At 46.2% G+C, this 14,718-nt stretch overlaps 1 protein-coding gene across 1 annotated transcript in view; it reads right to left on the bottom strand.

The window, feature by feature from the left end:
- nav2a (neuron navigator 2a) overlaps nucleotides 1–14,718 on the bottom strand; it is a gene marked incomplete at its 5' end in the record, with an annotated part of 162,383 nt that overhangs the window by 18,296 nt on the left and 129,369 nt on the right. The window contains 6 exons of the mRNA XM_079496421.1: nucleotides 5,012–5,235; nucleotides 5,856–5,979; nucleotides 6,142–6,225; nucleotides 9,143–9,217; nucleotides 9,764–9,787; nucleotides 12,759–12,820. Of these exons, the coding sequence (XP_079352547.1) occupies nucleotides 5,012–5,235; nucleotides 5,856–5,979; nucleotides 6,142–6,225; nucleotides 9,143–9,217; nucleotides 9,764–9,787; nucleotides 12,759–12,820 (593 nt within the window). The remainder of the gene's footprint in view (nucleotides 1–5,011; nucleotides 5,236–5,855; nucleotides 5,980–6,141; nucleotides 6,226–9,142; nucleotides 9,218–9,763; nucleotides 9,788–12,758; nucleotides 12,821–14,718) is intronic.

Raw genomic sequence — 14,718 nt, forward strand, 5'->3', positions numbered from 1 at the left:
GTTTGTTTAAGCTTTTAGCACCCTCTGGTGGACAAATGTGCACATAGACTGGCATATGAATACACAGACACAGTTGGCCACGTTTTGCAGTTGCAGCTCATCTAAAAATACCATCACAAAGACAAAGGTATCCAAGACTCTAAAATAGTCTAATTACTTCATGCTGTGGCAACTTAATTATTGAAAGGTATGTCCACATAACACCTGAACTGACAATGGCAAACCAGCCCTGAGTGCTTGATGGCAGACACCTGTGGGTGATTGGAGCTGCAGGGAAGGGGAACTGTGAGAGGTATTGTCCATAGTCACCAGACAGAACAACATACAGCAAGATACTGTGCATTATGGTTCCCAGACAGTGTGATGCTACCTCTATAGAACCCAGATACTGTGCATTATGGTTCCCAGACAGTGTGATGCTACCTCTATAGAACCCAGATACTGTGCATTATGGTTCCAGACAGTGTGATGCTACCTCTATAGAACCCAGATACTGTGCATTATGGTTCCCAGACAGTGTGATGCTACCTCTATAGAACCCAGATACTGTGCATTATGGTTCCCAGACAGTGTGATGCTACCTCTATAGAACCCAGATACTGTGCATTATGGTTCCCAGACAGTGTGATGCTACCACTATAGAACCCAGATACTGTGCATTATGGTTCCCAGACAGTGTGATGCTACCTCTATAGAACCCAGATACTGTGCATTATGGTTCCCAGACAGTGTGATGCTACCTCTATAGAACCCAGATACTGTGCATTATGGTTCCCAGACAGTGTGATGCTACCTCTATAGAACCCAGATACTGTGCATTATGGTTCCCAGACAGTGTGATGCTACCTCTATAGAACCCAGATACTGTGCATTATGGTTCCCAGACAGTGTGATGCTACCACTATAGAACCCAGATACTGTGCATTATGGTTCCCAGACAGTGTGATGCTACCTCTATAGAACCCAGATACTGTGCATTATGGTTCCTAGACAGTGTGATGCTACCACTATAGAACCCAGATACTGTGCATTATGGTTCCTAGACAGTGTGATGCTACCTCTATAGAACCCAGATACTGTGCATTATGGTTCCTAGACAGTGTGATGCTACCTCTATAGAACCCAGATACTGTGCATTATGGTTCCCAGACAGTGTGATGCTACCTCTATAGAACCCAGATACTGTGCATTATGGTTCCCAGACAGTGTGATGCTACCTCTATAGAACCCAGATACTGTGCATTATGGTTCCCAGACAGTGTGATGCTACCTCTATAGAACCCAGATACTGTGCATTATGGTTCCCAGACAGTGTGATGCTACCTCTATAGAACCCAGATACTGTGCATTATGGTTCCTAGACAGTGTGATGCTACCTCTATAGAACCCAGATACTGTGCATTATGGTTCCCAGACAGTGTGATGCTACCTCTATAGAACCCAGATACTGTGCATTATGGTTCCCAGACAGTGTGATGCTACCTCTATAGAACCCAGATACTGTGCATTATGGTTCCCAGACAGTGTGATGCTACCACTATAGAACCCAGATACTGTGCATTATGGTTCCCAGACAGTGTGATGCTACCTCTATAGAACCCAGATACTGTGCATTATGGTTCCTAGACAGTGTGATGCTACCTCTATAGAACCCAGATACTGTGCATTATGGTTCCCAGACAGTGTGATGCTACCACTATAGAACCCAGATACTGTGCATTATGGTTCCCAGACAGTGTGATGCTACCACTATAGAACCCAGATACTGTGCATTATGGTTCCCAGACAGTGTGATGCTACCACTATAGAACCCAGATACTGTGCATTATGGTTCCCAGACAGTGTGATGCTACCACTATAGAACCCAGATACTGTGCATTATGGTTCCCAGACAGTGTGATGCTACCTCTATAGAACCCAGATACTGTGCATTATGGTTCCTAGACAGTGTGATGCTACCTCTATAGAACCCAGATACTGTGCATTATGGTTCCCAGACAGTGTGATGCTACCTCTATAGAACCCAGATACTGTGCATTATGGTTCCCAGACAGTGTGATGCTACCTCTATAGAACCCAGATACTGTGCATTATGGTTCCCAGACAGTGTGATGCTACCTCTATAGAACCCAGATACTGTGCATTATGGTTCCTAGACAGTGTGATGCTACCTCTATAGAACCCAGATACTGTGCATTATGGTTCCTAGACAGTGTGATGCTACCTCTATAGAACCCAGATACTGTGCATTATGGTTCCTAGACAGTGTGATGCTACCACTATAGAACCCAGATACTGTGCATTATGGTTCCTAGACAGTGTGATGCTACCTCTATAGAACCCAGATACTGTGCATTATGGTTCCCAGACAGTGTGATGCTACCTCTATAGAACCCAGATACTGTGCATTATGGTTCCCAGACAGTGTGATGCTACCTCTATAGAACCCAGATACTGTGCATTATGGTTCCCAGACAGTGTGATGCTACCACTATAGAACCCAGATACTGTGCATTATGGTTCCCAGACAGTGTGATGCTACCACTATAGAACCCAGATACTGTGCATTATGGTTCCCAGACAGTGTGATGCTACCTCTATAGAACCCAGATACTGTGCATTATGGTTCCCAGACAGTGTGATGCTACCTCTATAGAACCCAGATACTGTGCATTATGGTTCCTAGACAGTGTGATGCTACCTCTATAGAACCCAGATACTGTGCATTATGGTTCCCAGACAGTGTGATGCTACCTCTATAGAACCCAGATACTGTGCATTATGGTTCCTAGACAGTGTGATGCTACCTCTATAGAACCCAGATACTGTGCATTATGGTTCCCAGACAGTGTGATGCTACCTCTATAGAACCCAGATACTGTGCATTATGGTTCCCAGACAGTGTGATGCTACCACTATAGAACCCAGATACTGTGCATTATGGTTCCCAGACAGTGTGATGCTACCTCTATAGAACCCAGATACTGTGCATTATGGTTCCCAGACAGTGTGATGCTACCTCTATAGAACCCAGATACTGTGCATTATGGTTCCCAGACAGTGTGATGCTACCTCTATAGAACCCAGATACTGTGCATTATGGTTCCCAGACAGTGTGATGCTACCTCTATAGAACCCAGATACTGTGCATTATGGTTCCTAGACAGTGTGATGCTACCTCTATAGAACCCAGATACTGTGCATTATGGTTCCTAGACAGTGTGATGCTACCTCTATAGAACCCAGATACTGTGCATTATGGTTCCTAGACAGTGTGATGCTACCTCTATAGAACCCAGATACTGTGCATTATGGTTCCTAGACAGTGTGATGCTACCTCTATAGAACCCAGATACTGTGCATTATGGTTCCCAGACAGTGTGATGCTACCTCTATAGAACCCAGATACTGTGCATTATGGTTCCTAGACAGTGTGATGCTACCACTATAGAACCCAGATACTGTGCATTATGGTTCCCAGACAGTGTGATGCTACCTCTATAGAACCCAGATACTGTGCATTATGGTTCCTAGACAGTGTGATGCTACCACTATAGAACCCAGATACTGTGCATTATGGTTCCCAGACAGTGTGATGCTACCTCTATAGAACCCAGATACTGTGCATTATGGTTCCTAGACAGTGTGATGCTACCTCTATAGAACCCAGATACTGTGCATTATGGTTCCTAGACAGTGTGATGCTACCTCTATAGAACCCAGATACTGTGCATTATGGTTCCTAGACAGTGTGATGCTACCTCTATAGAACCCAGATACTGTGCATTATGGTTCCTAGACAGTGTGATGCTACCTCTATAGAACCCAGATACTGTGCATTATGGTTCCTAGACAGTGTGATGCTACCTCTATAGAACCCAGATACTGTGCATTATGGTTCCCAGACAGTGTGATGCTACCTCTATAGAACCCAGATACTGTGCATTATGGTTCCCAGACAGTGTGATGCTACCACTATAGAACCCAGATACTGTGCATTATGGTTCCTAGACAGTGTGATGCTACCTCTATAGAACCCAGATACTGTGCATTATGGTTCCCAGACAGTGTGATGATACCACTATAGAACCCAGATACTGTGCATTATGGTTCCCAGACAGTGTGATGCTACCACTATAGAACCCAGATACTGTGCATTATGGTTCCCAGACAGTGTGATGCTACCTCTATAGAACCCAGATACTGTGCATTATGGTTCCGAGACCACTATAGAAACCAGATGCCAATTCAAGCTGAGGTTCAAGTGGCCTCAAGTGGCCTAGTAGTAAACTAGCACATCAAACCTTTTCATTTGCTTCAGCCATACAATAACTACCCAAACCACACTAATGCAACTAGTTGCAGCTCCTTGCTACAAAACCGTTTTAAGGACATACCACACTAATGCAACTAGTTGCAGCTCCTTGCTACAAAACCGTTTTAAGGACATACCACACCAATGCAACTAGTTGCAGCTCCTTGCTACAAAACCGTTTTAAGGACATACCACACCAATGCAACTAGTTGCAACTCCTTGCTACAAAACAGTTTTAAGGACATACCACACCAATGCAACTAGTTGCAACTCCTTGCTACAAAACAGTTTTAAGGACATACCACACCAATGCAACTACTTGCAACTCCTTGCTACAAAACAGTTTTAAGGACATACCACACCAATGCAACTAGTTGCAACTGCCATTGGGGATAATGGTTGCATGCAACTACTCACAACCTTTTGGTTGCAAGGAGCTGCATGGCTATATCACTGGTGTGGTTTGGGCTTAAAGCTGCATCTACAACCGCACAACAATCTGAAGGTACACGACACCTGTCGCCGACAATTTCTGTACGGTAACAGCACTTGTCGGCGACATGTGTCGTGTGCCTGTACCTCCAAAAAGTGTCAGTTTGAAGTAAAAACTGCACCCTTAGTAGTTATTAGCCAGCCAGCTATGTTGGCTGTAACACCACAGGGAAGGGGATCTTCTCACTCCCAGAGACAACTCACCCAGTTCTTCTTGTTCTTCTTCTTGTTCTTGGCATCTGTGTCCATGTTGGAACCTACACTGGAGTGGCTGGTGGCGCTGGCTATGCTGCTGACGCTGTCCGAGGAGAGCTGCCTCCTGATCCGCAGGTCTGGCTGATGCTGGCTTTGATGCTGTTGTTGCTGATGATGATGGTGTTGCTGATGGTGTTGCTGATGGTGTTGTTGGGGGCTGCCATTACTGCCACCTGAGAGGATGGGGGACGAATGGGAATCAGGATAAAGACAGGGTAATAACCAGTGGTGGAAAGTAACTAAGTACTTTTACTTAAGTACTGTACTTAAGTACAATTATGGGTACTTTATAAGAGTATTTCCAATTTATAGTACTTTCACTTCTACTCCACTACATCTCAGAGCCAAAATGTGTACTTTTACTTCAGTACAATTATTTGAAAACTTTAGTTACTAGTTACTTTGGAGATTTTAATTTTGATTAGAAAACATACATTAACCACTTCAACCCTATACATTTCGGCCATTTGAAAATAGCCGATCTACAAGCTCACAATGCGTCACAACGCATTGTGAGCTTGTAGATCGGCTATTCAATAGATTTTGTACACATTTTGAACTGACATTCTGCAATATGAGTACTTTTACTTTTAGTACTATAAGTACATTTTGATGCCGATACTTTTGTACTTTTACTCAAGTACATTTTCAATTCCGTTCTTTTACTTGTAACGAAGTAGTTCTAAATTGCAGTATTGGTACTTTTACTTAAGTAAAACAATTGATACCACTGATAAAGACATGTTTTTTTGTGTACATAATGTGTGGTTTAATCGGGCGGGGTCGTCCTCACCTGTCCTGTCTGCTTTGGGAGAGAGCTCCGGGGTGTTGATGACTCCGTTGATGGCCGCCTGCGCCACAGCGTTCTGCTTCTTCAACAGCTCGATGGTTTTCCTCAGCTCGTTGAGCTCAGAGTCCTACAGAGTCAACAGGGGGGAAAGTATTAGTATTAGAGAGCTGCGTTATACTTGACCGTGTCCTCAACAAAGTAGAGGCTTAGCATGTTGAGGCCGGAAATGTGCTCCGAAAGGTGCAGGACCAACGCGTCCAACAGGAAAGAGGGAGTGTCTCCCGTTCACCTTCTGCTCTGCGGTCATGGTGAGACTCTTCAGCCTGATGGTCATGTTGCCTAGACTCTGCTCGAATGCTGCCACCAGGTGAGCCTGCGGGAATAAAATCAATCAGAAATGTATTTGTAAAACTCTGAGGCTCTCAATACGTTAAGAGAAACACTTTGGTCCACAAGGCTTCCAGGAGCCTGTCTGGATGGATGGCCCTGTTGGCTAGAGATCCTCCTACGGGAGTAGTTGTTCAAGGGGAGGCAGGGCCCCATGCTGCCCACTGAGAGGTGATGTCTGTGGGACTCTGGAGCTAAAGTGCCAGGAGGTCAATATTCTCCTGGGGATACTGCTAACTATACAGCTGTGTATGTGAGATAACTGCCTGGGTGGGATGGAACCATTATGTGCTCTGTATTCCCTGATGAAGGCTTAACCGCCGAAACGTTGGATTAATTTGTCTTAACCTGCTGCGTCCTAATAAAATATTGTCACTCTGGATATTGGCGTGTGCGGCCACTTTCTTGTTTTGTCAAGATTCCCTCTGCAGTTCCCTCCCGTTGGAAACACGAGGGTGGGACTGGTGGGAGATGTATGTATGCATGGAGGCCTGGGGAGCTGACTCCACTGACTGGTGGGAGATGTATGCATGGAGGCCTGGGGAGCTGACTCCACTGAGCACTGATAACAACTGATACCTAACGCAGCGACCTTGAGCAGTCTAAGGGCTGAGATACTAAAGGTGAGGTCATATGTTAGTTAACTGTGGCAGTGAGTGTGCTGTTCCTCCACAGAAAACACAAGAGCGCTTTCAACAGCTGCCTTGATCTTGGGGCAGGCACCCAAATATGACATCATTCAGGCAAACCATTGACCAAAGCCAAAATATGATTAAACCCAAATAGCATAGTAACAGTCCAACTGCTGTATCTCAGCGCTGCTCCACTTCTCACACTGGGGGAAACATACATGATGTACTGTATATGGATTTGCCATCTATGTTATTATAGATGGCAAATCCATATACAGTACATCACCCGGACAGCAGTGACGTAGACTCCGGGCGGCGGGGCTCGAGCCCCCATGAGGAATCAGCGTGGGCGGGCCCCCATGACGATTATAAAAACATTTCGTCTCTGCCGGACAGTACTACTAGAAGTGTAGGTTACTTGAAGACAAACCCAAACACACTAATAAAGGCCCAGATCATCCAAATCACGAGGAAAATAGGAAATATCAGGTGCGTGCGTGCGTGCGTGCGTGCGTGCGTGCGTGCGTGCGTGCGTGCGTGCGTGCGTGCGTGCGTTTTAAAACTTTCATTTGGAAACATCCTTGTCTTGGAACAATGGGAGATGTCTATCCAATTACTTCCTGTTCCTTTTTACTTAAAACCCCTGGGGCTCAGACTGAGTTTGGCAAATCTTTTTCTTTTAAAGTCCCTGGAATGGTCTTAAACTCATTTTCTAACTGGTTTCAATGCAATCATTTGAACAGTTCAAATACACATTACACGTTTGTAATTGATTTTAAGTCAGTGTAAATGAAATTAGTGTAACAGCAGTGCCTCTCGAGAATAAATAATATATTAGCGTTTACATATTAGTGAAATTAAACAATTCCTCTGACTGAGAAGAAATACCCATGAGAGCCCTATAGCCTGTGGTCCACGGACGCCACTTTGAGAGCTTCTTCTTCGTACACTAGCACCATGAGTACAGGCCTTATCTTATGAGTGCAGGTGGTTCAAGTCACAGCTCCTCTCTCTCTCTCTCTCTCACATATCACGTGAGAAGCATCTGAGCGAGCGAGGGAGCGCGGTTCTAAGATTCTCAGCCTCGGGGTGGCAGGCGTGGGCGTGCTCTCATAACTCAACACAGTCATTCAGCCGTCTGGGGGCCATGTAATCAAATATTACCTTCCCTCTCCACCCCTCCTATATACTGTATCCCCTATCTCTAATCCATATATGTTATTATTCTCCAAAGCCCCATCCCAAACACGCACGCACGCACGCATGTGCACACGCACACGCACACACACACACACACACACACACACACACACACACACACACACACACCTCTTATTTATTCAAGTGGCGTCAGTAGTAAATCTTTAGCTAGCATCTTTTAGTCGACCATCTTAAGGAGTGTGTCGAGACTTGACTCTGGCCGTAATACAACACTTATATTCACAAGTTGTACCGCCAGCATGCGGCGTAAACACCGTGGACAGATTACCACTGAAGTGTGGGAGGAAGACAGGATAAAAGGGGACTCCTGTCCCTGGAACACTTTGCCAGAAGAACTCGGGCGAAGCCAAACCAGTATCATCGCTTAATCGCAGCAAGATGATCCCAGTGGGACCTCTTCATCTTATTTTTGACTGACATTATTCATTATTTATTAGACATAAATAACAGCTAGTGAAAGAACAACAATGTATAACAAAGACCTCAGTGATGTTGACATGTTCCTCTCAAACACCATACAATACCAGATCTGATACCAGATATCAGAGTGCTTTGGGGGCATAATTACCGTGAAATATCTTTATTTGTGTGTGTGTGTGTGCGTGTGTGCGTGTGCGTGTGCGTGTGCGTGTGCGTGCGTGCGTGCGTGCGTGCGTGCGTGCGTGCGTGCGTGCGTGCGTGCGTGCGTGCGTGCGTGCGTGCGTGCGTGCATGTACAGTAAGCTCAAGTTCTCAGTGTTGCAATGTTGTGATCCGACTGTTTCTGTTTGTGGAGATATCAGAGTGCTTTGGGGGCATAATTACCGTGAAATATCTTTATTTGTGTGTGTGTGTGTGCGTGTGTGCGTGTGCGTGTGCGTGTGCGTGTGCGTGCGTGCGTGCGTGCGTGCGTGCGTGCGTGCGTGCGTGCGTGCGTGCGTGCGTGCGTGCGTGCGTGCGTGCGTGCATGTACAGTAAGCTCAAGTTCTCAGTGTTGCAATGTTGTGATCCGACTGTTTCTGTTTGTGGAAGTGTTTTTGCCGCCACGGTGAGCGTGCATTTCTTCACTCACATTAGCACTCAGCTGCGTGGTGAGGGCGGAAACCTTTTCCTGTGAGGCGTCCAACTCCCGCCGCAGCTTGCGTATCTAAACGTACAGAAAGACACAACATCACAAAGCGCTCAAAGAGATAGACATACCCACACCGCTGAAAAAGGCAAGTACACGCAACATGTCTCACACACACGCACGCGCACGCACACACACACACATATCACACACATATCACACACACGTATATATCTGAGCACACTGTGGCTAAAAGAATGCAGAGCGCTCCCAGATCTACGCTGATACGGTGTTGTATCACGGCACACCGCAGGTGTTCTACATGGAACAAGGGCTTGCTTACAACTTACAAGGTCACGGACAATAAAGCTACATGTGTAACCAGATACAGATGTGAACATGTCCCCCTACATGTCCCCCGCCCCTTCTCCCCCGTGTTACAACAAGTCTGACTGCAATGTATAGAAAAGGAACGCCTGTGTGTGTGTGTGTGTGTGTGTGTGTGTGTGTGTGTGTGTGTGTGCGTGTGCGTGCGTGCGTGCGTGCGTGCGTGCGTGCGTGCGTGCGTGCGTGTTGATTGGGTGTAGCAGTGGTGGTATCATGTCTGGGAATAGCACTGCTTACCTCTGACTGTGACTTCTCCTCGTTCTGTGAAAAAAAAAAGAGGGAGAAAATAAATCATTAGATGGTTTCCTGACTGCACTCCATCATTTTGGCTGTGATGTTGGAGCTGTCAAGCTAGAACACAAGGTCAGACTGCAACCCTCGTGGCTCCAGGCTGTCTGTTTTCTTTGAATGCTACCTCCGTATGATTTATAAGTCCCACAGAGACGTGCTTATTAGAGGTTCAATGGTAGGTTGTCTCATGTAACATGTCTGGAGTGCACAGATACGCTCCTCCGAGGCATTCGTGTGTGTGTGTGTGCGTGTGCGTGTGCGTGTGTGTGTGCGTGTGTGTGTGTGTGTGCGTGTGCGTGCGTGTGCGTGTGCGCGCAAGTGTGTGTGTGTGTGTGTGTGCGCGCGCGCGCACGCGCGCGCGGGCGTGTGTGTGCGTGTGTGTGTGTTTGTGTATTTCCGTGTGTGCGTGTGTGTATGTGTATGTCCATTTCGACATGGGGTTGTGTGTAATGCACACATGCGTGCGTGTCCTTCACGTCAACCATCCCATTGTCTCCACAGGTCAGCATTCAGAACAATGGCAAACAAAAGACAGGTAGGAAAATCAGTACGGGAGGAGCACATGCACGCACGCATGTTAACATACACACACAGTACTGTAGCCTATACACGTTGCCTTTCCCGTGAACACACATCACTCACCCCTGCAGCTGCTTGTCAAATACACTCACATTTACATGTAAACACTTGGGCCGGAGCTTTGGGTTGAGAAACAAACGTAAGAGCAATTTGTAAGTGGCTCGTGTCATGCCCAACCCAGTCTGAACTATATGGTGCTTTGTTATTTCCCAACCAGTCTGAACACAAGAGTTGGTACACGGTTAATTCTGGAATGTTTATGAAACTCTTGAGACTTAAATCTACTTACGAGTCGATGGTTACAATGTCGGAGTTAAAGTAACACTCACCAGGGCCTGATAAGGCCATCACCAGGGCCTGATAAGGCCATCACCAGGGCCTGATAAGGTCATCACCAGGACCTGATAAGGCCATCACCACCAGGGCCTGATAAGGTCATCACCAGGGCCTGATAAGGCCACCACCAGGGCCTGATAAGGCCATCACCAGGGCCTGATAAGGCCATCACCAGGGCCTGATAAGGCCACCACCAGGGCCTGATAAGGCCATCACCAGGGCCTGATAAGGCCATCACCAGGGCCTGATAAGGCCATCACCAGGGCCTGATAAGGCCACCACCAGGGCCTGATAAGGTCATCACCAGGACCTGATAAGGTCATCACCAGGGCCTGATAAGGCCACCACCAGGGCCTGATAAGGTCATCACCAGGGCCTGATAAGGCCATCACCAGGGCCTGATAAGGTCATCACCAGGGCCTGATAAGGCCATCACCAGGGCCTGATAAGGTCATCACCAGGGCCTGATAAGGCCACCACCAGGGCCTGATAAGGTCATCACCAGGGCCTGATAAGGTCATCACCAGGACCTGATAAGGTCATCACCAGGGCCTGATAAGGTCATCACCAGGGCCTGATAAGGCCACCACCAGGGCCTGATAAGGTCATCACCAGGGCCTGATAAGGTTCCACTATGAGGAGAACTGTAAGCTGTGTTGAAACACAACCACCCGAGCAGAAATACAGCTAACAATCTTTCCCCTTGGTTCATTTGGTGCATGTGCTAAGAAGTGCTTTGACAGGTTTCCACTTCTTCCATATTACCACTAATAGCTATGCATGTGTGTGTGTGTCTGTGTGTGTGTGTGTGTGTGTGTGTGTGTGTGTGTGTGTGTGTGTGTGTGTGTGTGTGTGTGTGTGTGTGTGTGTGTGTGTGTGTGTGTGTGTGTGTGTGTGTGTGTACACAGCATACAAGCATACATGAGTGTGACTGTGAGAGCATGTACTAGCATGTGTGTGCACAGTACATGTGTGTTTGTGCGCATGCGTGCATGCATGCGTGCGTGTGTGTGTGTGTGTGTGTGTGTGTGTCTGCTCACTGAGCATCACTCCCCATGCCCTTGCAGAGGTGTGAGTAGGTGTTTGCCACCTGTCATCACAACAACAGAGACGTCAATCAAGCAGACACAACTAACACAACTAACCCAGAGAAACAGAGCTTGCAGTCTGTCACTGGAAACCCCCCCTCTCCCCCCTGCCAAACACAGCGATTACCACCTCGATTACCACCTCGGGAGAAAGGATTTATTTCGTTCTGATGCCGGTCCCAAGCGTCTTAAACAAGCCTGGAGGGCCGTGGAGTTTATGGAAGTAGCATCGTGCTCCTGAGAAGAACATCTGAAACCTATCATGGCAGACTTTGTCTGATTAAATGCACATGCAGCCAACATGACTGTCTGCAATTTCACTCTCGTTCACCTTACAGATTCCAGAGTTTGTACATTCAGCACTATTTTGCACGATCATAATTTCTTTCTTTTTTTTACAAATTTGACAGTCAAAAATGACCAAGTGAACAAAATGCAGCTGAATGTTGGATGTTCATGAGTCTAAAAGCAATGCTTAAATCCAAGCTGGAACTGCCTGCCTCCTGTCCACTCACTCACTCACTCACTCACACACTCACTCACTCACTCACTCACTCACACACTCACACACACACACACACACACACACACACACACACACACACACACACACACACACACACACACACACACACACACACACACACACACACACACACACACACACACACACACACACACACACACACACACACACACACACACACACACACACACACACACACACACACACCCCTGCTGGCCTAGAGGGTCAAATCCCCTTACTGACTTCCCATGTGCCTGGCTCTATCATGGTATCAGTTTACCAGCTAATAAAAATAAACTTTAAAAATTTATCCATTTGTAACTCAACTCTCAGAGATAAAGTAATACATGGGATTTTACTTTAAAAAAAAACCCAATAACGACCACCTCCGACCACCACACCTCATCCCTACCGTGCGTTCCCAGGAGGTGAGTGTGCCCGCCATGGATAAAGTCGCCATCATCTTGACGCTCCTCTCTCTCTCTCTCTTCACTCCTCTATCTTACTATCTATTCCTCTCTGGGGCTGGCTAGAATGTTCCCGACCTGTTCCGCGCGGGTATCCAGTGTCTGAGAGCTTTCCCTGCCTTCTTTCCCTCTGACACCTGCCCAGGTGTACGAGCCAGGAGGAGGGGCAGGAGGAGGAGGGGCCAAGCAGTAAAACACTGTTCTCCCGTTGGCTAGTGGGCGTCGCTGTGGGACGGTCCACAACGCACCTGTGCGATTGCGGTCTGAGCTTCTTTTTTTCCCTTTCTTTTTGTGTGTGTGTGTGTGTGTGTGTGTGTGTGTGTGTGTGTGTGTGTGTGTGTGTGTGTGTGTGTGTGTGTGTTCTAGTCACCAAATCCCTAGAGATTAGGGGGTAAATTTCAAGACAAACTGTTTGGCCGACTCTACAGTATATCACATAAGGCAGAGGGAGTGACTACAGGGCATGTTTTAAACAGCCTGCTGCTGTTTAAAACACACTGGCTGTTGTGGTTGTGTCAAGTTTACTATTGTGTCTATCAGTCTATGTCTATCAGTCTCTATGTCAGCATGGTATGCATTATGAAGCTGATGTGCTTGTAATGTGGCAGCTTTTGATCTGCAGCAGTGCATGGGCCATCTTGGAACCAGAAGGTTCCTGGTTCGATCCCTAGTTGTTGGGGCTGTGAATCTTTGAGTGTCCCACGATTCGATTCGATTCGATTCCAATTCTTGGGGTCACGATTCGATTTTTTTCGATTCAACTCGATTCTCAATCCAAAAACGTTTTTTTTTTAAATTCAAAAGCATTCTTTTTCCAGATTCAAAATTATTTTCTATTCAAAATGATTCTCGATTCAATACATAGGATTTCATCACAATCTACTCCAGTCTTGAACTGAAGTGACTACAGTAACTTGAAAATGACTGAAGACATGATGTTTACTGTGATTAGGGTAAGCTTACATTTCATATCACAGACACCATGTAGTGCAAACTCCTGTAACTGTAACCAGAAAAAGAAATCTAAAAAAAAAAGAAAAAAGAAAGAAATCGATTTTGGAAATCATGAATCGATTTTGAATCGCGATTCAAATTCGAAACGATTTTTTTTTACACCCCTACTAGTTGTCCTTGAGCAAAGACACTTAACTGGAAACCGCTCCCGATGAGGGCTGGACTGAGTGAAGAATTAGGCCCTGACATTTTGGCCCAGACGGGCCCACCACAACTGGCACGCAGATAACAGATAGTCTAGTCTACGTCTCTACCGCCCCCCAACCCCCCCTCCATGTTCTGAACATTACCGTAATGACCCTAAGATGGGGCACCATCATTGGCCCACCAGGCATACAGTATGTCTGCTGTGTCAAAAGGCCGGTGAAGATAATGCACATTGTAATATACTTTGGAGAAATGCGAGCATAAAATGTACAATTTATCCTTTTCTAATATTTCTGTCAAATATGAATGTATACTGTATGTCACTCTGATTGCAAATCTATCCACCAGAGGGCGCTGAAACAGCAAAACCTGGGCCGACAGCCTGACACACACTACCAGACATCCCAAAAGTTGTCTTTGTTCTGTGAATGCACGTTGAGCGCGTGACATTTATAGGGGTCATCCCTATGTTCCCCACTTACCTAGGGTTTAGGGTTAGGTTTTAAGGACTTCAGTGTTTTGTACCATACAATTGTATACAGTTTAAGTACAGAACTTGGCTGTTGTTGGCTAAGACTAGATAGTTTAAGTAGCCTAAGTTCAATAGATTGTTCAAAGACTGAGCTTAAATCAGAATGTGCTACTAAAAGTAAGACTAAGTTGCTAAAATACTTACTAGAATTACTAAAATTACTAGGTTAGATTTCTGGTTTTAGGTTTATTCTAAGTGGGGAACAAAGAACC

The sequence above is a fragment of the Electrona antarctica genome (assembly GCF_951216825.1).
Source record: "Electrona antarctica genome assembly, chromosome: 3".
Taxonomy (NCBI): Eukaryota; Metazoa; Chordata; class Actinopteri; order Myctophiformes; family Myctophidae; genus Electrona; species Electrona antarctica.